The sequence below is a fragment of the Protomyctophum bolini genome (assembly GCF_963924005.1).
Source record: "Protomyctophum bolini genome assembly, chromosome: 17".
In the NCBI taxonomy this organism is placed as follows: Eukaryota; Metazoa; Chordata; class Actinopteri; order Myctophiformes; family Myctophidae; genus Protomyctophum; species Protomyctophum bolini.
In genome coordinates, this window is record NC_137878.1 from 21,098,390 (window position 1) to 21,123,772 (window position 25,383).

General features: G+C 42.9%; 1 protein-coding gene across 1 annotated transcript in view; it reads left to right on the forward strand.

Annotated features, from left to right (window-relative positions):
• The window catches only part of adgrb2 (adhesion G protein-coupled receptor B2), a 311,424-nt gene that overhangs the window by 269,029 nt on the left and 17,012 nt on the right, over positions 1-25,383 (forward strand). Inside the window, exons 24-32 of the mRNA XM_080787040.1 lie at positions 2,605-2,703; positions 7,565-7,664; positions 8,254-8,325; positions 13,133-13,225; positions 16,775-16,814; positions 17,210-17,224; positions 19,792-19,964; positions 20,675-21,382; positions 24,781-24,816. Of these exons, the coding sequence (XP_080643166.1) occupies positions 2,605-2,703; positions 7,565-7,664; positions 8,254-8,325; positions 13,133-13,225; positions 16,775-16,814; positions 17,210-17,224; positions 19,792-19,964; positions 20,675-21,382; positions 24,781-24,816 (1,336 nt within the window). The remainder of the gene's footprint in view (positions 1-2,604; positions 2,704-7,564; positions 7,665-8,253; positions 8,326-13,132; positions 13,226-16,774; positions 16,815-17,209; positions 17,225-19,791; positions 19,965-20,674; positions 21,383-24,780; positions 24,817-25,383) is intronic.

Consider the following 25,383-nt stretch of genomic DNA (forward strand, 5'->3'; position numbering starts at 1 on the left):
CAGACATATATTAAAATGAGTGTTGATTTTGTCGACTAAAACTGTGACGAAAAATGTCTGTCGACTACCTTTTTTCACTGAGAAAAACTAAATAAAAACTAAACTACGATGACTAAAACTATTAAAGACAAAACTACTGACAATTTATTTAGTTAACAAATGAAAAATAGACAAAAATGTTAGGGAGGGACTAGTGGACAAGAGATCCAGTAGAACTGAAAGGCACGTCATTTTACAAAATCAACTGTATATAAGATAAGATATTATGATATTTAGTCAACAAAAACTAGAAACACTATTCAAAAGACTATGACAAAAGACTGAATAAAAAGAAATAAAAGATTGCTGTCACAATCAACACTTCTAAGGGTTAACAGTAGAGACGGCCAGGCTAGTTATATTAGCTTTCACCCCAAGTGATGCAATCGAGATAAGAGATTAACCAAGTAGGCTATTTGTTACGTAACCACTTGAACCCTATGCTGGTTGACCAGAGTCCCTCAAGGCTCTATCCCGGTGCCCTTTCAGTGGTTTTTTGCTCTACATTAAATATCTTTGCTTAAAATTGCTGATCCACAACAGTCACAATGCAAGATCTGCAATTTTCTGCAAAGGTGTCCCCACAATATGGGATGTTAGAGTTTGAGTGGTCAAGTACAGTTAGGAAAACCACGATGGAAAAGTACTTACAAGGAGAAGCATTCAAAATTTTAACTTGAGTAAACTTGAGTAAAAGCGCAAAATTATTTGCATCAATATAAAGTACAAATTATGCAGAATGGCCCATTTCACAATCATATTATTGGGTTGTAATTACTAATGCATTAGTGTGTTCACCATTTTAATGTAGCAATAATTAGTGTATTCACCATTTTTTGTTGCAGCTTTTAAAGACGGGGCTGGTTTTAATTACTGTGTGTGCTGCTCGGTAACTTACCCTATGTATTAATTAAGTTGTAAATTATTGTGTTAATTAATATGTAAATAGTGATGTATTACATCATACTGTATATGTTATCAGTTAATGTATGTTTTGTATTATTAATCTAAATCTGCATAGTAACTATAGCAACTAAAGCCATAGTGAAATGAAAAGTAGGCCTACAATATTTAGGGTAGAGTAGAGCTATGGTTCTTTATTTTGAAAGACCGCCCCATAATGCTGAGAGTGTACAAATCGAACCAAATGGACCCTAAAGGCTCACGCATACTCCAGTTTTTTAGGTGATAACCTACTCACCGCGGTGGAAAACTACAACATGATGTCACTGAGCCGCAGCGGCAATAAGCCACTCGCAGCTCACTCCAGCACAGCCCTCTGTTTTTACCAACCACACAAACGTTGGTGGTTAGGGTTATCACCTAAGTATGTGTCCCGCTTTACAGGTCCATTTGATTCCATGAGTACTGTAGTGTACACTCAAGAGTTACAGACCTAATTAGGATCCATGTGGGACCCCCCACAAGGAACCTTGAGGGGGAAGCTTGCTTGTGGACTCCACAATGGAGTAGAGTAGGCATATGAAAGAAGAAAATACTTAAAGTATGTAAAGTACTGCAGTAGTACATGGTGTTGATAAGTGGACGGGCTGTCGTTAGCGTAATGTATTTCCTTATGAAGCCACGGGGACGTGGCTGGCACAAAGGCAATGAGCTCTGATTGGATGCTAATATAGTCCACACACGGCCCCATGCATCAGTCTTTGCTCCTTCAGAGTGCGCACGCACACACACATATGCACACGCACACGACATTGTTCCATTTGACTCCAAGCACCAAGCTGTAAGTAAACAGACAAAAGAATACGCTGTTCTCTACTTACAACCTGATAAGGCTTCTCTGCACACAGAGAAATATCCAGATAGCTTACAGAGCTTCTAAAGAGCTCCCTATTATTCTATCTCTCCTCTCTCTCTCTCTCTCTCTCTCTCTCACACACACACACACACACACACACACACACATACGCACGCATGCGCGCACCATGCACAAACAATGGACTTTTGTGTATGGCAGCTCATCATTCCCACAATGCTGTCTGTTGCAAGGTTAAACTTGTCTAGTGTATAAGGTCTATAGCTTAACCGTCACAATTCTACCTCTACAAGGATACTGACACGCACACACTGTGCATCTGCTATTTAAGATTTTTAGTTTTCACTTATGCCAAAAAATAGGGATGCCAGGTTGAAAGTGATTAAAAGACACTAACTCCTTAACGTTGCAAATGTCTTGTCTCTCTCTTTGAGTCTCTCTGCTCTGATGCAGTCTGTATTCTGTTTTCATCGATGCCGCTTTATGAGATCTGCTTTTTAATTTGGCTTTCTTTCTTTTTCTCCCTTTTCTTTTCCCCCCTTTTCTCTCTCTTGTTTGTTTCAATTCTTCTTTATTTATTTTTTCTTTTTTGTGTCCCACCTGTACATTTTCCACATATTTTGTACAACTCTACATCCTTGGCCCTTACCCACCCATATATTTGTATGTGCATGAATGCATACGTGTGTGTGTGTGTGTGTGTGTGCGTGTGCTCGTGCGTGCGTGTGTGCGCGCGCATATATAAATGTGTGTGTGCGTATACGTGTGTGTACACGTGCGTCCTGAAGTGTCCCAGTGGAGGCGCGTAGCCGGCTGCTCCTGAAATGCTCCAAGTGTGGCGTCATCTCAAGCAGTGCTTTGCCCAGCGCTACTGCTGCCAGCGCCATGTTAGTCCATCTTCATCTTCATCTCTCTCTCTCTCTCTCTCTCTGTCTCTCTCCCTCTCTCTCTGTCTCTCTCCCTCTCTCTCTGTCTCTCTCTCTCTCTCGCGTGCGCGCTTTCCACGTGTCAACGTGGGCTGACATGTCTTCTCCACATCATTCTGTCTGTCTTGTTTGGTTTGGTTTGTTGTGACAGTCTGAGATTTTCAAATTAGAAAGAAAGGAAGTTGCCATATTCCTCCATGCATTCTTATGATTGAATGTTCAGGTTGGCCAATATTGTTCCCTCATGTATGTATACACCCCAGACTTGGGTTAAATTGTATTTCTTTGAATAATCATTAGCAGCAGAAGGGTTTAATGGATTAGCATTATACAATCCTAACCATTTCTGCAGTGTTCTCATTTGTGCCACATTCTCCCAAATGGTCTGTTATAATGAAAGCACATTTACATTTTACATTTACAATTTTGGCATTTAGTGGAGACAATTACCCAGTGCACCTTGCAACAAGGACATGCTCCCGTGCATAGCTCACCTAACATTGGGAATGGGAAACATCCAACATTAAGGAAAGTCGAGGCCAAATCCGTAGTTCCCAGAATATGTTAATTTGTTAATAAAGTATCACGTTATTGCAAGACACGAGTATAAGAGATATCGTGGTGGAGGTGGTGGATTTAGGGTGGATGAGAACTTTAAGAAGGTTTTGTATTTCCTAATAATTCATATTATTATATTATATTAATATTAGTGGCACATTAATCAATGAGTGCAGAATTATACCCCCCAAATTATACTTTAATATTGAGTCAGTGTAGTCAATATTACACCCACTTCATTTGCACAGCACCAAACATCGTTTTGGTAACTTAAAGGGCAACATTTGCATTTAACTCGGCACATTGATTGACAGCAAATCACAGGTTTCGTGTCAAAGTAGGAGGGTTGTCTAGTTAACTCTGGAATTGAAAATGGATCCTGCCTGTTAGAGTATCACAGGCATATTTGTAGATGATCAGAGAATGTATTTCAATAGTTTTCTCTCTGTGATTTTATTTGTCTCTTTCCCTCTTGAGACAACTGCACAAGTAATCCTAACTACCATTATATCCATAGATATGAGTTGCTATTAGTTTAGCATTTTAACATGAATGATGGAAAGGACAAGTAAACATGTGTGAAAAGCAAAATCTTTTAGTTGGTATTCTTGATATAAAACTAGAATGCGACGTAGAGATGCACATTCCGAGTTGCAACTTGTGCGTGCCTCATAGTGGAATGAGCATAGGGCTTTCCTATATTGATGATGCCAGCTGTTTAAACTATAAGTCATGCTGCACCATGTGTTTTAGCCAGCCTTGTTTTAGGGCTCCAATGGTTTTACTGACAAGTCATTTGATCCGCTGAATTATGTGATAAAATGCCTCTCTTCTGTATAACAAATATTTTTTATTTCTGTATTTAGTTGCATTTAATTCAACATGAATCCCAAGTACAGCTAAGTTTTGGATTAGCTTCTGTAGATGTCCTAGACTGTGCATTAATCACTACAGTAGCAAGCATGCTTTCCCCATATTTCCATTGGTTCCTCCTCAGTTGCTGTAAAGCAAGGCCAAGATACATGCATAGAAATTATACCTATAACTCGCCAGCTACTGTAAACCAATATTGCCAGCCAAATGTATATCCTCCCCCTCCTAAAAAAAACAATGATATGTAAAGTGAATCATCACTTCAGACTCCTACCTTACACAAGTACACTTGAAAATGGAATATTCTGTATAAATTGCGCAGCTGTCTTTCCATCAGGTTTATTATTCATTGAAGTGCCGTTACTGAACTACACTTCTGTCATGCTGAGTAGATGTCTGGCAGCGTTTAAAACACATATACAGTATCTCCTTTTCCTTAGAATTGTAGGACCAAGCTTCATAATTTTGATGTTGAGGGGCAGCCAGGTCGTTTGGATGAAAAAAGGCTGGTCCATCATGGGTTACAAGTTGGAAACGTTCCTCGGAACGCTTCCAACCACGTCCCTAGATCGTTAATTCTTTTCTGAATCTCATCATAGGTTTTGCATTTGCTTGTTAAATGCACCACGCCGCATTATGCAACTTCTCTGTTCTCAGTTGTAGTGTCACACAGGGAGGTTATTTTTTAGGGTAATGAGATGAAAATGCTCTCCGTGCAGCCACAAGCTCCTATCCGTATCTCTTCATTTTAATCTTTGCAGGATCACAAGGGGGTTTCTCAGGCATCGGCTCAACTTTCTGCTTCTTTGCATCCACCTTGTGCATAGTAAACAACACTTTATATGTTTTAGTACCATACTATTACCTTCAGTGGAGATGTTGTTCAATGCTGCATTATCACCGTCCACTGTAGGTTCCAGTACAATCTGAACAATCACTCCTCCATGCTGTCGGAAAGAAACCACCTAACTCCACTTCAGGAAATGAAAAATATATTTTTTTCAGGAAATGAAGAAAACCTTATATTTTGAAAACAAAGCAATACTGCCTCATCAATGTTGGTGTTGTGACTTATATTGTCAATTACTTGCATGAGAGGGGGAGCGGTGGTGGACAGTTTGAGAGTCCAATGGCGTTAAGTGGCTTTGTCCAAACGCTTTTTACTACTTTCCATTCAATATTCAATCAGCAAAAATAGAAAAAATCTCAAAAATGGTGGTGGTTTCCTCCCGACAGCAAAGATCAGATATGTCGTTGACGGTCACAAAGTTATGAGCCATCAATGTGTGGAACGGCTGTAGCATCGAAGATAACCAAATATAATTCAGGGATATTTCACTTCTTTATAATATTTTTCTTTTTGCGGCTTTCGCCTTTATTTTATATTTTTTATAGAGGGACAGACAGTAGGCTGACAGGAAATGGGGAGACAGATGGGGGGGTGACATGCAGTAAAGGCCGTCGAGCCTGCGGCACACTGCCAGGCTCGGGCCACCGGCCAAGGTGCCTGGACCGCTGACTCACGGCCCAGGCAGGAATATTTCACTTTCAAATAACTTGTGGTGATTTCATCGTCTACTCAGGCTTATGTGAACACCCCAGACAGTTTTTAAATTGCTCGATTCAGTATTTAGATATTTGATATTCATTTCAGCTGCCCTGGCTGCCCCCTTCCAATACAATCCCATTCTAATTTCAACCTTAATTTTATCCATGCTAGATTAATCGATAACACCCGTCCTTTTTTGGTGATACATCAGGTGCCCGTGATTTCTTTATTCATTTTTTCATTTATTTTTGTACATTTTTATGGAGCCTTATTCTTTCCCTGCTGCTTCTCATTTTCCAAAATAATGATTAAATAAATGAAAAAAGTAATAAAAGAACACGGTCGGGTACCTCAGTAGGAGGGCATTCACCAGAAAATAGGACTGGTGTTTTCGATGAATATGGTTAAAATGGAGTTTGAAGTTAAGTTACAATGGGTTTGTATAGGAAGGGGACGGGACAGCTAAAATGAATCAAATATCTAAATACTGAATCCAGCAACTTAAAAAAAAACTGTCTGGGGTGTTCACATACTGTCAGCCTGAGTAGATGATAAAATGATATAAGTTAATTTTTATATATATCTTTTGTAATGTTACCCGTCCTAAATGTTAACTAATATTTTGAGATGTATTCATTTTGTAAGCCTTACATAATGAATACATCTCAAAATAATGGTAATAATGGTGCACGGCCAAACAAAGCTTGGGAACCGCTGATACCGCTGAGCGATACAACATTACAACATATTGAATAGATAACAGACTAGGCAGAAGTCCTGCTAAATGCTCACCGGTAAATTGTAAGTGAAGAGGTGAAGTTCCCTTATTACTAACGGGACATGTGGCGCTGTGTCTCGCGTTATCAGCTGCAGTGTATTTCCTTTTTCTTTCTTTTTTTTATCTTTATTTACCCAGGTGCTTATTTTCAGACACACACTGACACAAAGAGTGACATGTCGAGTAGCATGTTCAGGTTTCAGTATGCACGGCATTAGCCGCATATATTGAAATAGGCTCCCTAATATCCTCCCACTCCTTCCCCTCTCTCTCCTGTCTCTCTTCCTCGTTTTACCTCCGCCACCCTCCCCATCTCTCTCTCTCTCTCTCTCTCTCTCTCTCTCTCTCTCTCTCTCTCTCTCTCTCTCTCTCTCTCTCTCTCTCCCCCACCCATACAAGCTATGCGATTCATTTATTTATGTTGTTTGTTGTTTGGGAAAGGTTCTTTATACAGGGGAGACCACAATGCAAGACGGGAGTCATAATCGTTATTCTTGTATTCATACATGGCCCTCAGCCATAATGCTTCTGAAAGGATGTGCAGCATGCATACTACATGTCTCCATGTAATTAGACTACACTGTCTATCAGAGTGATGCTCATGCAGCATGAAGCGCACAAAATTGGTGTCTGACTTCAGCATGTGCAGTGCACCACACACACACACACACACACACACCTCGAAAGCGGCCCCATATCAGTAATTGCCAGTCCAGCCTCCCTATAGGTCGTGCCTCTGCCTTTCAACTCAAAGTTTGCAGACGTGGCGTGGAACGTATGCCGTATAATTGTGAGCGGGTGTCAAAGTTGCTGGATAGATACTCCCGTTATCAGCATAATAGGGATTTCACGTGGACCTGCCTTTGCCTGTCATCCTAAGTGTGCTCACCGCTTAGCTTGTGTGTGAGAGTGTGTGAGAGAGGAATGAAACTGAAAATGTGTAATCTGGTTTGAGATTGAATCCCCCATTCCTTTCCTTTCCTTCTCTCCCTTACTCCCTCCATCCTCTCCTTTCTCTACCCCTCTTCTCTCTCTCTCTCTCTCTCTCTCTCTCTCTCTCTCAGGGCCTCTCTGTGGAGTTCTTGCGTGGTTCTCCCTCTCTTGGCGTTGACCTGGATGTCAGCAGTGTTGGCCATTACCGACCGACGCTCCACACTTTTCCAGGTGCCGCTGTTCTCTCCACCTCTCACACACCACCACGTGCACACGTCAGCACAAAAAAACAGAGACTCTCACAGAACCATTTGGCCATTAAAACAAATGGATTAAATGCTCCATACTCACTCCCTATTTTGAGCAGTTTCTCTGCAAACAAAGTTTATTTGTATGCAGTAGCATATTTCAACAACAACAAGGCAATTTAAAGTGCTTTACGCAAAACACTAAGAGAATCGTAAGAGTGCAAAAGAGTTTGAAAAGAGTTATCAAAAAGAGAATAGAAAATAACAACAAAGATACAAATAGAATACAATGACTGAGATTAATCAATAAACTCAATAAAAGGCAGTGGCAAACAGAAAGGTTTTCAGCTTCGATTGAAAATAACTGAGAGTTGTAGTAGAGTTTAACTAAACTACCGGTAACCTCAGTTAGTTTTGAGTCTGGGTTGCAGTAAGCAGACCTGTCTCAGTTGACCTGAGAAGTCTGGATGGTTACATACATGGACATGTATTTGTGTTGCTTTATGAACCAACAGTATTTTGGAAAGACAAAAATGGCTAACTCAATGTCATCCATTCACTCTCCCCCCAAGGTCCTCTTTGCCGTCTTTGACTCTGTCCAAGGTTTTGTCATCATCACCGTCCATTGCGCCATGCGCCGAGAGGTGAGTCTTAACATGTCTCCTCCCTCCCCCCCTCTGCCGCACTTTCCTGCATATTTCAGGCAAACAACTCAGACCACCCACCAGGGGAAGGCAAGTAAAACAGAGCTAACAGTTGGATGCTGGCGTGAGTGGGGCAAAAAAAAACGGTCAGGCAGCAGGTCACCACTCAACCACAGTGAGTGTGAGCTTTTAACGGACCACTCGACTGTTGTCATTGACATCTGACGCATGGCCCGACGCAGCGAGGAAGCACTACTACTCGGGTTGTCTGCCTGAACTTGATCTACTCACTCACTTAATTGGTGTCTAAGCGGATTGCCGCAAAGTGTCGTCCCGTCCACATGCATATCCTGCTGTGAGAACGTATAATCCCAGCATGAGATGAACTTGATGGCCCGTCCTTTCACCAGCAGGTGGCATGAATCCAGTGGCGTAAAGTATATACTAGTACAGCTTTTCAGATAATTGTACTTCACTTGAGTATGTCAGATTTTCGGTACTTTTGCTCCACTACATCTCAGAAGCAAATATTCGACTTTTACTCCACTGCATTTATTTGAAAACTTTAGTTACGTACTCACTTTGATTATTATTATTATTACAAAACATAAATTAAACACACTCCCTATATACATTTCGGCTTTTTGACAATAGCCGATCTACAAGCTCAGAATGTGTCGTAAGGTGACGCATTGTGAGTTTGTAGATCGGCTCAAAAGTACTCATCATGCTGCACAATGAGTGCTTTTGCTTTTGGTACTTAAAGATGGAGTGCCACCATTTTGGTATTTTTCCAGTTTTTCATGTGCCTTTCATGAGGTGACAGTACTTCATTAGACAGTAGACACCATGGAGTCGTTTTTATGTGCAATGGTGTATTAAAGGTATATTCAGTGATTTCACTTTTCACAACCCTGGCGTCAAAAAACCGTAGGTTTCGTTTTTGGTTAGGTGGCCAAGCCTTCATCCAATCAGGATAGAGAGGGGCCTTCTGCCAATCATGATCAAGCGGGTGGCGGGCCTTGGTGTGTGTGTGTGTGCTGTTGGCCTGCTGCGTGTCCCCCCACTGTAGTGTGTGCATGTGCACATCTTGTTACCGGGGCAGACCGGGGGGTTTTCCAAATCACCCAAATCACTGAATCCTCCTTTAACTTTGTATTTAGGGTTTCTTCCTGGAGGCTGAACCCTTGACAGTCAAACGGGTCAATGAAATAAACAGTAAAATAGTGACATCACATTATCAGCCCCTCCCCTAACCCCTCCCCCTTTATCATACAACAACAGCTGTGGGTGCAGCTTCAGTTCAGGTGGATCACCACCCATCACCACCCACCAGGCAAACCAGGCATACTTAATGAACTGGTGGCTATGTCCACATAAAAGCATATACTGTACACTTTTTGGAAAAAGTTCTTCCTCCTTATATTACAATAATACCTGATGATCATGTTTTAGGGTGGAAAGAAATCGTGGCACTCCATCTTTAAGTACATTTTGGTGCAGATACTTTTGTACTTTCACTCAAGTACATTTAGAATTCCAGACTGGAAACAGAGTAATTTATACTGTATATTGCCGTATTGATATTTTTACTTAAGTAAAGAATGTGAGTAATTTTTCACAAAGTGTCATGCTCACTTCCAGGTCACTCTGCAGCCATAGGTCAGAATGGGAGAGGATCAGAAAGGGCAGGGATTACCGACCAGTATGGATGATGATGATGCTGTCCTGCTTTGACATAATGCAATTTGATTGTCTAGCTGATCTTGGATCATTTTAAAGAGATTCCGGTGGCGCCCTATGGAATAAGACCATACATCTCTATCTAATGCCCCCTGATACGTACTTACGTAGTCGTCTCAGGGTTTGGTATGACCTCTGGGAATGCATTATTGTTGTTGTTATTATTAGTATTGTTATTGTTGCTGTTATTATTACAATGATTATTTAGATGGAGTAATAGTGAGGAAAGCAGTTATGACATCTCTGATAAATTATTTTTTATTTTTTATTTCAGAAATATACAATTGATAGGCTTCTATCGGCTATCATAAGAAAAAAAACTAGCTTTGATGATGCATACCCGCGCGTGTGCACACACACACACACACACACACACACACACACACACACACTTTTCACACTCAGAGAGGGTATGAGTAAAATCTCACTCCCACATGCCACATTTCGAGGTTTCACAGGATCATCCAACTGTAAATGCATCCCCTTTAGCCGGCCCTGTGCGGGCCTCCTCCCTGCCCACATCCTAAAGATTGGTTATGATTACTGGCTGCACTTTATAATATCGTAAGTGAATTTCTAAATGCTTGGAATGCTTAGCCATGTTAAATCAATATCACAAAGGAGGAGGGATGAACGTAAAGTAAATCCAGGAATTATTTTACTTAATGTATGAAAATCCCCCTGCCATAGACCACGAGTAATCCCTCGTAGCTTTGGCATACTAGGCATAAAAAGAGAGAGAAAACGAAAGGTGGTGGTGATGGTGTGTGTGTGTGTGTGTGTGTGTGGGGGGGGGGGGGGGCACAGAGAGCGAGGAGACGAGATTGCAGGAAAAAAGAGCAAATAAGAGAGTGAGAGAGAACAGATGAAGACAAACGAGGAGTGACGGTGTAAAATGGGCAAAATAATACAGGACAAAAGACTAGCCGGTTGCGTACGGTAAACACATCGGAGTTGAGTGTGTGCAGTTAAGTGTGTTTCTGTGTGCCTTCACTGTATGAAGTGCTTTTATCCCAGAGCATCTGAAGGCGTCGTGGGGAAATGAAAGGACTGTTAGTGGGTGTCACAGGCATACCGCTGAGATCTGGGGAGGAGAGCTAGTGAACGAGCAAGAGACGCTCAGCGGTGGAGGAGGTATCATGATCTGTTTGCCACGATGCGTAGGAAATAAACGGGAAGGCACGGATGGGGATGGACAGATTGAAGGGATAGGTCGCATTTTTTTAACTTGCGTTGTATGAAATACTTGCCATTAATATAGTGGTTGCAACTGTATTAATTGATTGCCCGAGTCCCGTGGTGGGAGTTCTGCTCTGGTTTTGCTGAAAATTAATTTGTTCCGGTTATCTTTTTGGGGGGCACTGGGGCCACGCATTAAAAGTTAATCCACAAAACTAGCGACATTTCTATTGTTCTAAACTTTCGTTCAACTTTGACATGGAACTATTTTTTGGGCATAGTGATATGGACACAAAAAACATAGTTCTGTGTGATAGAGCGGTAATAAATGAATGAAAATCGCACTATATGGTAGAAATACGTCAACAATACAAATTACGCTAGTTTTGTGAATTAATATACTTTTAATGCGTGGCCCAAGTGCCCCTCACAAAATGACCCGAACAACTTAATATTTCACAAACACCAGAGCGGAACTCCCACCACGGGACTCGGACAATCAATTAATACAGTTGCAACCACTATATTAATGGAAAGTATTTCATACAGCTTAAGTTAAAAATTCTGAACTATAGTTCTATACCAGGAAGGAGGAGTAGAGAGAGATGGACCAGGCAGAGAGACAAATTATGGGCACAGGATGGGACTTGTGATTAATGTAGAGAGACGGAGAGATGCAGAGCTTTTATTTATTTAATTTGTCTCTACACGTATGCTGTACATCTCTGCGTGATTGCATAAATGTCTGGAGCAGCGTGATTGGAGAGAGAAGAGGATGCTGATGAGAGAGAGAGAAGTAGCTGCGTCGGGCACCATCACTCGACACGCACGCAGACACGAGCACACACAAGCATGCACGCACACATTCACACACACATTCACACATACTGTACACACACATGTGCACAGACACACACACACACCCTCACGCACTCACTCACACACTCTCTCTCTACACACACACAAAAACACAGAATACACTGAAAGTACGGGTTTGCACAGAGAGAGAGTGGTGCGCAAGGAAACAAATGGAAGCTAGGATACACCATAGCATGCAGTATTAATTGGACATGGTGGCTACAGTATAGTACAACAATGCATCAACTAGACTAGAGAGTTGATGCATTGTTGTACTATACTTTACAACAATGCATCTCTCTGTCTGTCTGTCTGTCTGTCTGTCTGTCTGTCTGTCTGTCTCACATACACACACACACACACACACACACTCTGTACACTGTACACAGATTACGAGGCCACCCGCTGAGAGTGAAGATGACTGTGTCTGTCTTCTATTCTTGTGCGGCTTTCTTGTCGCGAATGCTCCGACTCGTCTTATGAGATTTGACAGTAGGCACTTTGAGAAACCACCCAGCTCAGCAGCAAGCAATAAAGATATCCGTCATGCGGAGCATAATAGTGGAAACACACCAAGTTGGCTGCGTGAAATAGTCTACGCAGAGATCCATCAAATGGGTGCGATAGAGCTGTGTCACAGCCAATCTGGTGAAAGGGTTTCTTGTATGAGGGACCCGTATGCCTGACACTCTTTCTCTGCCTTCTCTTTTCTCTTCACACAGGTTGCCAGTTTCACAGTCTTTACGACTTTACCACTCACAGAAAATGTGTTTTAGTTTGTGGAGGTTGGTTACCTGTAAACGTTGTTCTGGTTTTCAACGACCACACTCCTTTGAGTCCTTTCAATGCAAAAATTGCCAAGACATCAGCTTTCTGCATTCCTTCCCTCTCTATCGAACTGTGGCCTGCAAGTGAAGACTTTTAAACCGTCTTCAAACTTTTCCATTAATCTCTTACCCTCTCTCCCCTCTCCCCACTTCCCTTTATATTCAACCTCTCTCTGCCCGTGTCCCCGTCCCCCTCCCAGGTGCAGGACGCAGTGCGCTGTCGAATGGGTGGGTGCAAAGATGACAGCGAGAACTCGCCGGACTCCTGCAAGAATGGACAGGTGCAGATCATGGTGAATAGCGTTCCATTTCATTAACCCATGAGCAACCCCTACCAACTAACAGCGACCAGTGGCGGATTTCCCCCCACAAACTTCAGCCCTCATGACAAGAATCGCAATCCTTGTGATTCCTTATCTCCTAAACTGCTGTAAAATTCCTTTAATTTAATTATTGTTCATTCAAGCAGGCCACATTTTCCATGTCATTTCCCATGCCTGTCTTTGTACCTCCTGGCGTGACATTAACTTTCCAACTCCCCATAAATGGTTGACGCTGGGCAATGGCATAGTACTATAGTAGTTCAGATAATAGTTCAGAATACAGGCGATATATCAAGTTCCAAAAACAAAACTTTGACACCACAGTTGGCTGTGCTTCCTGCAGGCCCTAAAGTGTGTGAATTATGATGGGTAAAGGAACAAAGCTTTTATGTTTTAGCTGAGATTCTGTGCATTATCAGCAAAGCAGACAATGCAGCAGCACTTTTGTTTACCCTAAGCGGCTCTCATCTTTATTCAAAGCGTGTGCGCCCACGTAAGGTTATTTTGTTCCAAAACGCGCTTAATAGCGTGATAAATCATAGAGACTTGAACTGCCGTGCCAATGTCACCACGGTCACACTGCTGCGGTGAAAGCGCCAGTTACTGCAACTCCCATCTCTCGATTCACTTTATTCTTCCAATAGACTCATTTACAGTAATGGCTATGGGCTACCCAATGCATCACTGAGGTTAAGGAGATTTAACATTGGAGCAATCGATCTGTGAGGGAAATTGTGAGGACACCATCTTTTTATTTGTATTACTTTTTCATTTTTTCACGGTTCATTTTGGTACTCAGCGGGGGAGCAAATCTAAGCCCACTTATTGAAAATGTGATATTTGTCAGATAAAGCCGGGATATTTATGAGCAATAGATGTTTATAGAACTCAGAGCTCTTCACCTTAATTGCCAAAGAGGTGTGAAAGTCTGGTGTGTAGGCAGATCATTTTCAAAAGGTCTTATAAAGATTATGACAAAACAACATGTAACAAACATGACGGATAACAACACGTCTTTGATAACAAGACTTTACAAGCATACTGTCATCTCTTCTATTCTCTCACATCTTCCTTCTCCTGCTTTCTCATATTGCCTTCGTCACCACTTCCGCTCCCATGCCATCAGAAGTGCCAAAACGTGAGCTACTGTGGCCAACAGTACGGCTCCCTACAGCGTTCTGGTGGGTCACCATGCTCCCTGGCGTGCCACCAACAGCCGCCGTGCCTACCCGTGTGCCGCCAGTCGCCCTGCCCACAGGGGAGCCGCCAGGGCTGTTACCTCACTCTGCCCCACAACAGCCACAACCACAGCCTCAGCCACAGCCACAGCCATGGCTACACTCTCAACCTCGGGCGCGACCATAGCCCACTCCTGAACAATGTCCCCAACCACGCCCACGATCATAGCCACGTCCACAACCACATCGGCGGCCTACCAGTATGTCAGAACGGTGTAGTTGAGCAGATAGCTGTGGTGAATGTCTGTAGAATCCATAGTGGAATAATGAAGGTGCAATCTGTATAACAATGGTCTTGGTCACACAATTGAGACATGAATCACTTCTCATAAATCACCCATTGATTTTAGGGTACCGTAGGTTACATATTGCACCTTTAAAAACACTGTAGTGTATACTGTAGGTAGAATATATTGTTGGCCGTTTAATGTGGGGCTACAGTACCGAGAGGGAGATTTCTTCCATATCCTTGTTTGTGCGTTTAGGAGAAAAAAAACAACCTTGTTTACTGTGCTACAGATGAATTTCGTACGTACAGGTTTTTCTCTCTTGAGAGTGTTTTCCTCTTCTCTTTCTGCTTTTCATACCACCTCCCCACTGCTTCCTTTTTCTCAACGACCGTGGCGTGCCCAAACTGTCAAAAGTCTATGGTTTACTATCCAAACAAAGCCTTTTGTAAGTGTATCCCATGGAGGCCAGGAGGAGGCTCATGACAGAAGAGAGAGCACACACCGGCATAGCAATGAGTGTGGTTAGATTCATGCATGCTAGCTTCAATGATGCTTTTTTTAGAGCCTCGAAGTGTAACTTCTGCACAACGCGGTTTAATCCAAACACCCTAATGAACACAGATGATCGTATAAAGTTCTGATGAGAGTAAATAAAACGCATTTTTTTGCATGAACCGTAAAATTACTTGAGCAGTATGAATTCAGCGAGGGTTCACATAAGGATGCTTCTGTTTGACTCAAGCTGAGTCATCAAAGCCATTGTTTTCTTCATGCCCGATTTCCCCCTGATGACCAATTTTAGTCAAGGGGACTGCAGCGTTTTGCTTCAAATAGCGCAGCAGATAATAGTATTGTTGAATAGGCATTTTTGTACCTGGCGCATCTCCACAATACCTGCCATGCCTCTGTTAGACACTGTCGTTGGCTCTACCGAAACAAACTGAAATTATGCACCGTCCGAGGTAAAATGTCAGTCACGCATGTCGAGATTCTGAAACTGATTCAAAGTATGAAAGCAATCTTTGTTTTTAATTAGAGTTGAACGTACATGTATAGGGTCACGTTCCATCCAGCAAAGTCACCGTGAAAGAGGGGAAAACATGTTTCTGGTGTAGAACCTGATCCCCTGAATAATAATTGTTCCCCTCCATTGTCTATACTCTATATGATTGTCTTTTTTTTCTTACTTAACCTGCTGAGAAGTAATTTATTTAGGCTATGATATGATTTCTGCCTTCATTGATTGTCGGCAATTATTGGAGATTGACAGGATATGGGTAAAGAGAGTCAGGGAGTGACAAGCAGGTAAAGACAAAAAGACAAAAAGGTCCACTGGGCTCGGGAATTTAACCCAGGAGTCAGGACTACACGCCATATATCTGCGTATTGAGGCCCCACGTTAAACCTTTATTGACCACCAGTAGCGGCAACATCTGTAAGAATGAAACACGTAGGAGGAATGATCAAATAAGAAGAATAAGACAATTGTAATACGAAATAAAGATAAATACTGAGCTGCTGGCCCTAGATACAATAGCTGCACTAGATCTTTGAATGAGTAAATGACTATGACCCTTATTGTACAATAAATGTACAGTAAACATGTGAATGAAGCATTCTATGTCCTCTACAGTGAATATATCAATGAATATGCATGTGGATATGTACAGAGTACAAACTATCAACAAAGAATATTAAGGAACTGGTATTTGTACAGACTATCAACAAAGAATATAAGAATGATCGTGTGCACAGCGAGTGTGAGAACGAATTAACATAATGGAAACCGATTATATGGAAACGGATAACATTCCTGACAAAAGGACAAATCAGATCATCAGCGTCATTGGCTGTGTTACTATACAGTATATTTATAAGGGCATAGATCGTATTAGTCTCCTGGCCTCTATACTGCTGCTAATCTGCCACTGCAGTGACTTTTATCAGACGAGTCACGCGAGCAGGCTTGATCGCGCGTGCACACACGTAACACAAACAAGGGTTCACACTTACTCATTGGCCTTTCCGTCTCTTTCTATCTCTATTCTCAGACGGACTTTGAGAAGGATGTGGATTTGGCATGTCAGACGGGTAAGTCTCTCTCTCAATCTCTCTCTCTCTCTCTCTCCACCCCTCTCTTGCCTTTTCTTTCCTTTCATCTATGCTCGTATCCATTTAAACATGGGATTAGAGTAGCAGAGTGGAAGCCGTGAGCTGTAACACTGCTCTGCTGCTGTGCATGTCAATGTGATGGCTGGACCTATAGTATACTACCTCAGTCAGTCACACGGAATCTGCCCAATCAAAAGAGTATTTGGATGGCATGAGGCTGATTCAGCGTATTATCTGTGTGTGTGTGCGTGTGCGTGTGTGCGTGTGTCCGTGTACATGCATGCAATATGTTTTTCTCTGAAGGTTATCTTCAGTTCAAGATGTGTTTTTTTGTCAAATTAACACAGAGCCACTCTTTCCCTCCACCCTTGCAGAGAGAGGACACCCATGTAAGTTTGTCACACACCTGACCTTCGCCACTCTGGTTTGGGCCGGTCGTAAACTCTTATAACTCCTTGCTCAATAGCATCCTGTTGGCCTGTTGGATACAGATGTGAGGGGATAGGATGTGTTGAGCTGAATGCGCCACGTGCCTATCCAATCCTTTCAGATCAGTTATAGCGCCAACAGAGTAGGGACGCAGCAAAGGTGCTGTACTGTAGTTGTTGTGTTTAGTGACAGCCATTCCACGTAGTAGCACCCACAACCTCTGCCCTAAAGGTGCTGTAAGTCATGTATTTTTTATTACATTTTTCAAGTTAAAGCTCTATTTATATTCTGGTCACCCGTTCTCAAGCACTTTAATAAACAGAACATACGTTTTGAGGTTGTGCCAATTTGATCTGATCGGGAGAGAATACCCTTCACTTTTTTAATATCCGATATTTTTTGCTTAATCACTTCCAATTTACACGTTATGTATCCTGTAACCTAACCTGTATGAGTTATCTCTCCTGATTGGATGAAATGACCTGAACATATATTTTTTTCTAAGAGCTGGAGAGAACAAGCACTCTCTAGCTGATTATTATCTGAATATAGAGTTATTTGACCAAATACATATCACTTACTCCACCTTTACGCTTGATTTGTACCTCATTATATGGTGTGTTGCTCGCCGAAAATAACCGGTCTACAAGCTCACGTCTTGCATCTGCTATGTTCGGCAAGCGACAGCGTTGTAAGAGTATGAATTAAGCACTAGTGCCCAGTGCTCAGTCCCAATTACTGGCCAAGTGTGTACATTGACGAATCGGCTTGTTTTGCATGAATACAGAAGTACGTGGCTGGCTTTAGAATGGAATTGGGATTTTGGGCAGATTAAGTGAAGCCTTTTCCACTCCAAGCACAGTGGATGACGGAGCATGATTTCCAGCATGAACTTATTGAAAGTTTGGTTGTTGATGGCAGATTTATGTAGCTGTTATACAGTAGCGCGTCAGCAGCATGTCAACTGTTTTTTAGTTTTTTAATTGTAAACAAGGCTTAAAGGAGAATTTCGGAAATCCCTTTTCTTACTGTAACCTGATCCGACAATCAGTGAAGAAAAAAAGCCCTATGTCTAGCGTGTCACAGCTCCGAGCGTGGAAGTGGTGTTCATCGGCAGTTTGCCTTTTACGGTAGCACATTTGGGACAACACTCTGTGGAGAGTATTCCGACATTATGAAAGACAGATGTATGTAAAGAAAAAAAGTATTGTCTAGCGATCAAAATAAGCGATTTAGCGATAAATCAGTCAGAGCTGTGGTGCGCTTGGGCGTAATATTTCACATGTACCACTCGTTGTCGGATACAATAACATCAGATTAAGGTAAGAAAACACTAAATCCTGAATTCTCCTTTAAGAACCACGCATGGAAGCTTGAAGGAGTAGTTAGTTTCATGGTGTGATGCATTGTGACGTCAAGGCACACACACACACACACACACAGTATGGTACTGGCATGCTAGCACACAACGATGAAACTGCACTGCATGAGCTCACAGGGCAGGGAAATAATGTGTTTTGATGGTGACCAAGCTGTGAAGTGGACTTCAAGGTATTGGGGTGTCTTTCATGTGAAGCACGGTGCCCGTGACACTGTCCCCTTTTTCTCCCAGCTAATAAAAACCCTGGCTCAGCAGCATGTACTGAGATGGAGAGAGACTTTGGGTCACAGTGTCAGGGATGAAACTCATCTCAGACTGCATAAATCACCTATGCCCAAGATGAGAAATGGAAACTTAAGGTGCAACCTGTGTTATTTGGCGGTGGTGCCATCAACCACAGCTCACAGTTAGGTCTTGATCGAAGCCCCGTGGGTGACTTCGTAGCAGTGCATGCCCCGGTCTGGTGCATCTCTGCAACCCAATCAATGAGATATATTGCATTTATTCATGGGTTATGTTGACTGTACTTGCTCCACAGATGTTCGTCCTTATTTTAAGGGAACTCACTTTGCTTTTATGACTACATTTCTCTCTCTCTCTCTATTCCTTACCCATATTTTTCTGTTTGGTTGTCTTCCTTTTGGCATTATAATTTGATGCCCTGTCAAATTCTTCCTATATGCATTAATCATGAATTATTCTTTTTTATTTATGTTAATCATCTCGGTTTAATATGCTGCTTCTGTCTCTTGATGCTTCCTGTACCTTGCATGACTATTCTTTTCACACCGTTTTTGTCGTCCTCCATAACCATCTGTCTCCCTGCTATCCCCATCTCATTTTGCTCTTCCATATTTCTTCTTTCCTACTTCTCTCTCTCTCTCTCTCTCCCCGAGCCGGTTTCTGTTTTATCATGACCTTTCTATTATGCTTTAACATCCTTTCTTTATCCTCATTCATTAACTTCCCCTTTTGCTTCTGCCCTCACTAATGGCCCTATCTCCCAAAACTTTACCTCACTCCTACGTGCGTCATACCTCCCTCCCTGCGCTCTCTCTCTCTCTCTCTCTCTCTCTCTCTCTCTCTCTCTCTCTCTCTCTGTGTATCTCCCCTCCCCACCGATCCCCACCCCCACCCCACTTCCAGTTATTTTCAAGGAGGTCAACACCTGCAATCCAGCAACCATCACCGGCACCCTGTCCCGCATCTCCCTTGACGATGAGGACGACCTCAAGTTGGCCGCCCACCAGGAGGCGGGAGTGGGACTCAACTTTAGCGCCCTCCCTGGGAATATCCCCCCTCCCAATCTTATTGTACAGGTATAGTGGTTTGAGATAACTTGCATTAAGTTAACTTATTCAGTTGTTTTTGTTGGAGCATCAGTCAGTCTCTGAATAAAACCAAAATACATATTGTCACTCTATAGATAGATATAGGAGTGTACAATAGGTTGAATTGTACAGTAATTGGTAACCTGCCATCTGTACAATTCAACCTACTGTACTACTACTGTACACTAGGTTGGTAGATATTGTAGGTTAGGTTGGATGTAAGTGTGTACAGTAGGATCTATGTGTATGAGCTATCATGGCACACATCTGTTTTTGTCAACTCAGGACACATTGCAGGACGCCTTGAGAGGATTACCTCTCAGACATGTCTAATGTATTGCAGCAGGTTATGTGTAAAGCAGAGATAGGAGACACACGGGTAGAGATAGATGGCTCTGGTGGGATTTGATGCAAGCTCTAGAGAAGCAACGGCGATTGGGCATTGGGCCAGCTTAGACGGCTTAACTGGCAGTGTTTAACTCTCCTCCTCGTGTGTGTGTGTGTGTGTGTGTGTGTGTGTGTGTGTGTGTACGACTTATTGACCCTTGCAGCTGTTTTGAGTTGTCACACAAACGCATACAGGGTCAATAGGACACACACCAGGAAGGAGGGGAAATTACAACACAGTACAGTACATATAACAATAAAAGTATAGTTGCTCAGTTCAAACGGGTGTGATTTTCTTCTTTCCCCAACAGGTTCCGCCACTGGGAGGCCTCAACGAGCTGAGCGACGCGGCGCTGAAGAAGGAGGTGAACCTGGAGCAGCAGAGGCATCGTGGCGGCGGGGGAGCGCCCGTCTACCTGTGCACCGAGAGCGGCCTGGGCTGGGCGCGGCCGCCCCCCACCGCCTCCAACTCGTCCCAGGACGGCAGCACGGGGAGCGGCGGCGCGGGAGGCGAAGGGGACTACATGGTCCTACCTCGTAGGACGGTCAGCCTCAAGCCCCCGACGCCCACCTCCCACTCGGGGGGATGCCTGGGCCTTGGACTCGGGGGCGAGGACAAGCCCCTCAACATCGCGGTGGACGACCCGCCCTTTCCGCCGCCGCCCTCCCCCCTGACGCTGCACCCGGCCGAGAGCGAGGCTTACCCGGCCGACTTTGTGCCGCCCGGCGGCGTGGGCGACCTCAACCACGCCATGAACCTCAACCGCTCATACGGGACCATCAAAGCCGTGCCCCACGGGCACAGCCACATGATGGGGGGGCAGGGCGGCCTCGTGCACACTCACACCGGCCACATGCACGCCCACGGACACTCGTTGCAGCTGAAGCCCGGCCAGAGGCCGTCGATGCGGCAGATTCTGACGGGCGGAAGCACGGCGGAAAGGACCAGGACCCTGCCGCGCAACCTGGGCAGCAGCACCAACAACGCCAACACCAGCCTCTCAGCAGGATCCCTGGAGGTGGGTATCGGGACACAGAGGCAATAGGCATGGATGGAGGCAGGAGGCTTCCATTTTGGGTGGTCCTGTGTATCTCAGTCTAAGCGATGTGTGCAGGGGTGAACATGTTAGTTTGATTATTTATCACAGTCATGGTTTAGCACAGCAGTTGTATATAAAGAATACAAGTTAACATTTGACCGAAAAGGTATGGTCTTGAAGCCAAACCTTATTATGGCCATTTAAATTAGTTGTTGCATAGAAATACTGTCGGTTGAGAAGAAAAACAGTTTTAGTCAAATTTTATTAAAATGTATTTTACAATATTGATGTTTAATAGAACATAATTATAGTGACCTTGGATGCTAGATGTGTTGAATAGCTCAAGCTTGCTAATTTCTCCGAAACCAAGTCTAATCAAACATGGCACTTGCGGGCCTTGCCCTCCAAATCCGAGTAGCATAATGTTAGAAAAACAAACAAATTAGCCAATGCTGTGCATGTGCTAACCTTTGCAAACACGACATAGCCATACATTGCATGCTAATGATGGTTTGAGAGGGCATAGTGCTGACGTTATTAATCTGGCATTACCGTCTGGTTTTCATTGTGTTTTAACTCCGCTGCATAGTTTATACATCAGCAAAATGAAGAGAGGTGATGGAAGGGAGAGTTGATGGAGGGCAATTGACGAGGGAAGGGAAGAAGGGGAGAACAGGAACAATAGGAGTAAACTAGCTGGAGTCGCTGTGAAACGAACCGTAGAGTCTGTTGGCACTGCCCACACAAACACACAAACAATAAACATCAGCCTTCAAGCAGGTTTAAACACTGCCACAGAGAAAGAATGCCGTTGTTTGCCTCAGAACAAATGTGACATAATGGAAACAATGGAGATAGGGATGCGTCAGCAATGTTATTCTCAGCTAAGTGGTACTTAGTGGTTGTGTTTCACCGAGACAATGATTTGGGAAAGGATAGTTATTTTCACAGTGATATGTATCTGCAGGTCAGGTTACTCTGAGTGTGCACATGCATGAGGCTGTGCGTGCGCGCGTGCGTGCGTGTGTGTGTGTGTGTGTGTGTGTGTGTGTGTGTGTGTGTAATGGGCGCTTTCGCTCGCGCATCACCCCCAAGCTCTACAAGGTGGCACAACAGATGGACTGATATGTACAGGATCAGAGGAAATACCCCCTGGCAAATGTTTTTTAACCCACCTTAATTACACATACTCCCTCTAACATACATGCCTTGCATACACACAACCAGACACATGCACAATGTTGCACATTGCACTGGGACATTCACAGAGCATGCACACACACACAGACACACAGATGCTGTCTGCATGTGGATTTTCTTCCCCCCCAAATGGCCTCTTGCTGACTCACAAAGTTGATTAAGGAAATGAGAATGGCACTTCCACACAGAAAAGTGCAGATGTTTCATTTAGGGCTGAGGACATTGAGGACAAGTCATTAAAATGTCTGGATCATAAAATCTACAAGTACACCGTGAATATCAAAAATGTCCCCGGTGGAACCCTGTTGTGTATACTTAACCAAGCACTGCAATTTAGCTCTGAATGTGCTTGATTTGCATGTGCTTGCAGCTTGAAAAAGATCATACCTCTGAGAAAGATATCGTCGCTGTTCGGTGTATGAGACTTGTATGTCCAAAAACGTGTATCTGTGTTCAGTGCAGATTTTATATTTGTCTTTAACACAGCACTGTCGTATGAGCAAGTATCAAATACAGCATTCATTTATATATATTTTTTATGCTTGATTTGGAAGTGCTGTCAAAGCAGGGAGAGTTTTTCTGCTATTAATAATGGGATAATAACCAGGCATAATGAAGGAAGGAACCGTAAAAGACAGATCATTTCAATTATTATTTCACAACGTTTCACATTGTTTCATACCTTGACTAGAGCAGAGGTCCCTACACTTTCCATGCCAAGAACATAGAACAGCCATAGCCTCAGGCTCCGGTCCCTTATTGCGAAATTACTTAACGAAAAAGAAAATAGTGAAGCTATACCCAATCTACAAGCTCACATTGCATACATTGTGGTCTTGGAGATCTGTGAAGATTTGTTGTAGGCCATTGCTTTAGACCAGTAAACTTAATGTTACTACATTTTTACCTTATAAAATGTGCATGTGACTGCGGTCGTGACAAGCGTCGTGAGCGCCCTCCACATGTAATACATTACTATGCATGAATATTTCATGTGTGTACCACCAGGATTTCTTCCTTTCTCAGGTAAGGCTTCACTGTGGTAAGAAGAATGTAATGACTTGCAGCTTTTAGACAAGTTAGACAAGACAATAAATTAAAACCTGAACTGCCGTCACATCGCATCAACAGATACATGTGTTTGGACTATGTACTGTACAAAGCGTTTAACAAACTCTGAAGAGAGCAGCAGTCTCACAATATTTTCATTGAAGATGATGGCTTCTTTATTGTTATGTCCTATTTTAGTATAAGAGAGTATACAGTTTTGGATACTTGCAGCAGTAAGAACCACTGACGAAATTTGCAATTACAAGAACCTCAAACTAAAATGTTATTTATAAAGCACATTTAAAATGACCGTGGTCGACCAAAATGCTGTAAGTCAAAATGAAACGGGAAAACGAGAAAATGTATTAAACTATAAAAGACAAAACAATCAAAAACATTGCCCGAGTGAAATACAGGAAGGAAGTGTTAGATAAACCAGTAGCAGTAAAAAACAGGATGCCACAGTACAGTGATACATACAATACAATGTCCAATATTTTCAAAATAGAAAGCATTAAAAAATAAAACAAGAACTGCCAAGGCTTTCCTCAGGTTAAAATGGTTAAATGTTAAAAGGTTACAATGTGGCTAGATGTTAAAATGGCCGCTATAGTATATCCACGGATACTGCCACAGAAGTTTGAAAGAAAGCCCTATACATTCCAAATGCTCCTCGGTGTTCAGTTTTGCTCTATCGTGAATTTAATGGAATGTCTTTCTTTCTTTTTTTAAGTCTCAAAAACTTCACAGGAAATTATGTGTACATTTCAGAACACAGTGTACGTGAGCCGGGAAAGTATTACTCCACTCTAATTTTGGCTTATTCCACTTCAGCAATCTCATTACATTAAAAACAGTCTGAAGTTTTCCTTTTGGCATTTGCAAGAATGTCTCAACCATCCCACCCACCCCCTCCCCAGCCTCTTGTCTTTTGGCACAAAGAGAGAACAAGAAACATGCGCACGATGAGTATGATTGTGGGTTGTAGGCCTGTGTGTGTGTGTGTGTGTGTGTGTGTGTGTGTGTGTGTGTGTGTGTGTGTGTGTGTGTGAGAGAGAGAGAGAGATAGTGGTTGATGTGTGGTCATTGATGCTGTGTTCTCTCCCCCTGCCCCCCTCCTCATCCAGAGGAAAAGAGTACGGTACTCTGAACTGGACTTTGAGGTAAGATCCCACGCCTCATGCTCTCCATCAGCCTGTCCTTCGCTTTGCGTCTGCTTCCGCCCAGGACCGAGTAACACCTAGAGGAGGATGTAGTGTGTAGTGGCATCGCTCAAACCCTCACCCTCGCGCCTGTCTATACCTGCATTTAGAACACTTGTCTTGTTGCGTTCCTATACACACTTGGCAGTAGTAGGCTATATGCTGTTTCTTCAACAGGATACCTTTAAAACCCTGCACTGGACAGATTCATATTTCACCCTATTTAACCACTTATTTTATACTTCATCAAACAATGTCGTGTATCTGCCTTTTTTGTTATATTGGCATTTTCTTGACAATTTCTTATATTATTGTCTTATAGGCTAAATGCTTTTCGCCTCTAATGACATGCCCAAAATAGGGACTCAAGGTTGTAAATCGTTTTAACTAACTCGTTAAAACAAAAGTGTAATCCTAATACAATGGATTAGAATTACCCTGGGTGCTAGTTGACCAGTGGGGGGTCCCTGGGGTGCTAGTTGGCCAGTGGGGGGTCCCTGGGGTGCTAGTTGGCCAGTGGGGGGTCCC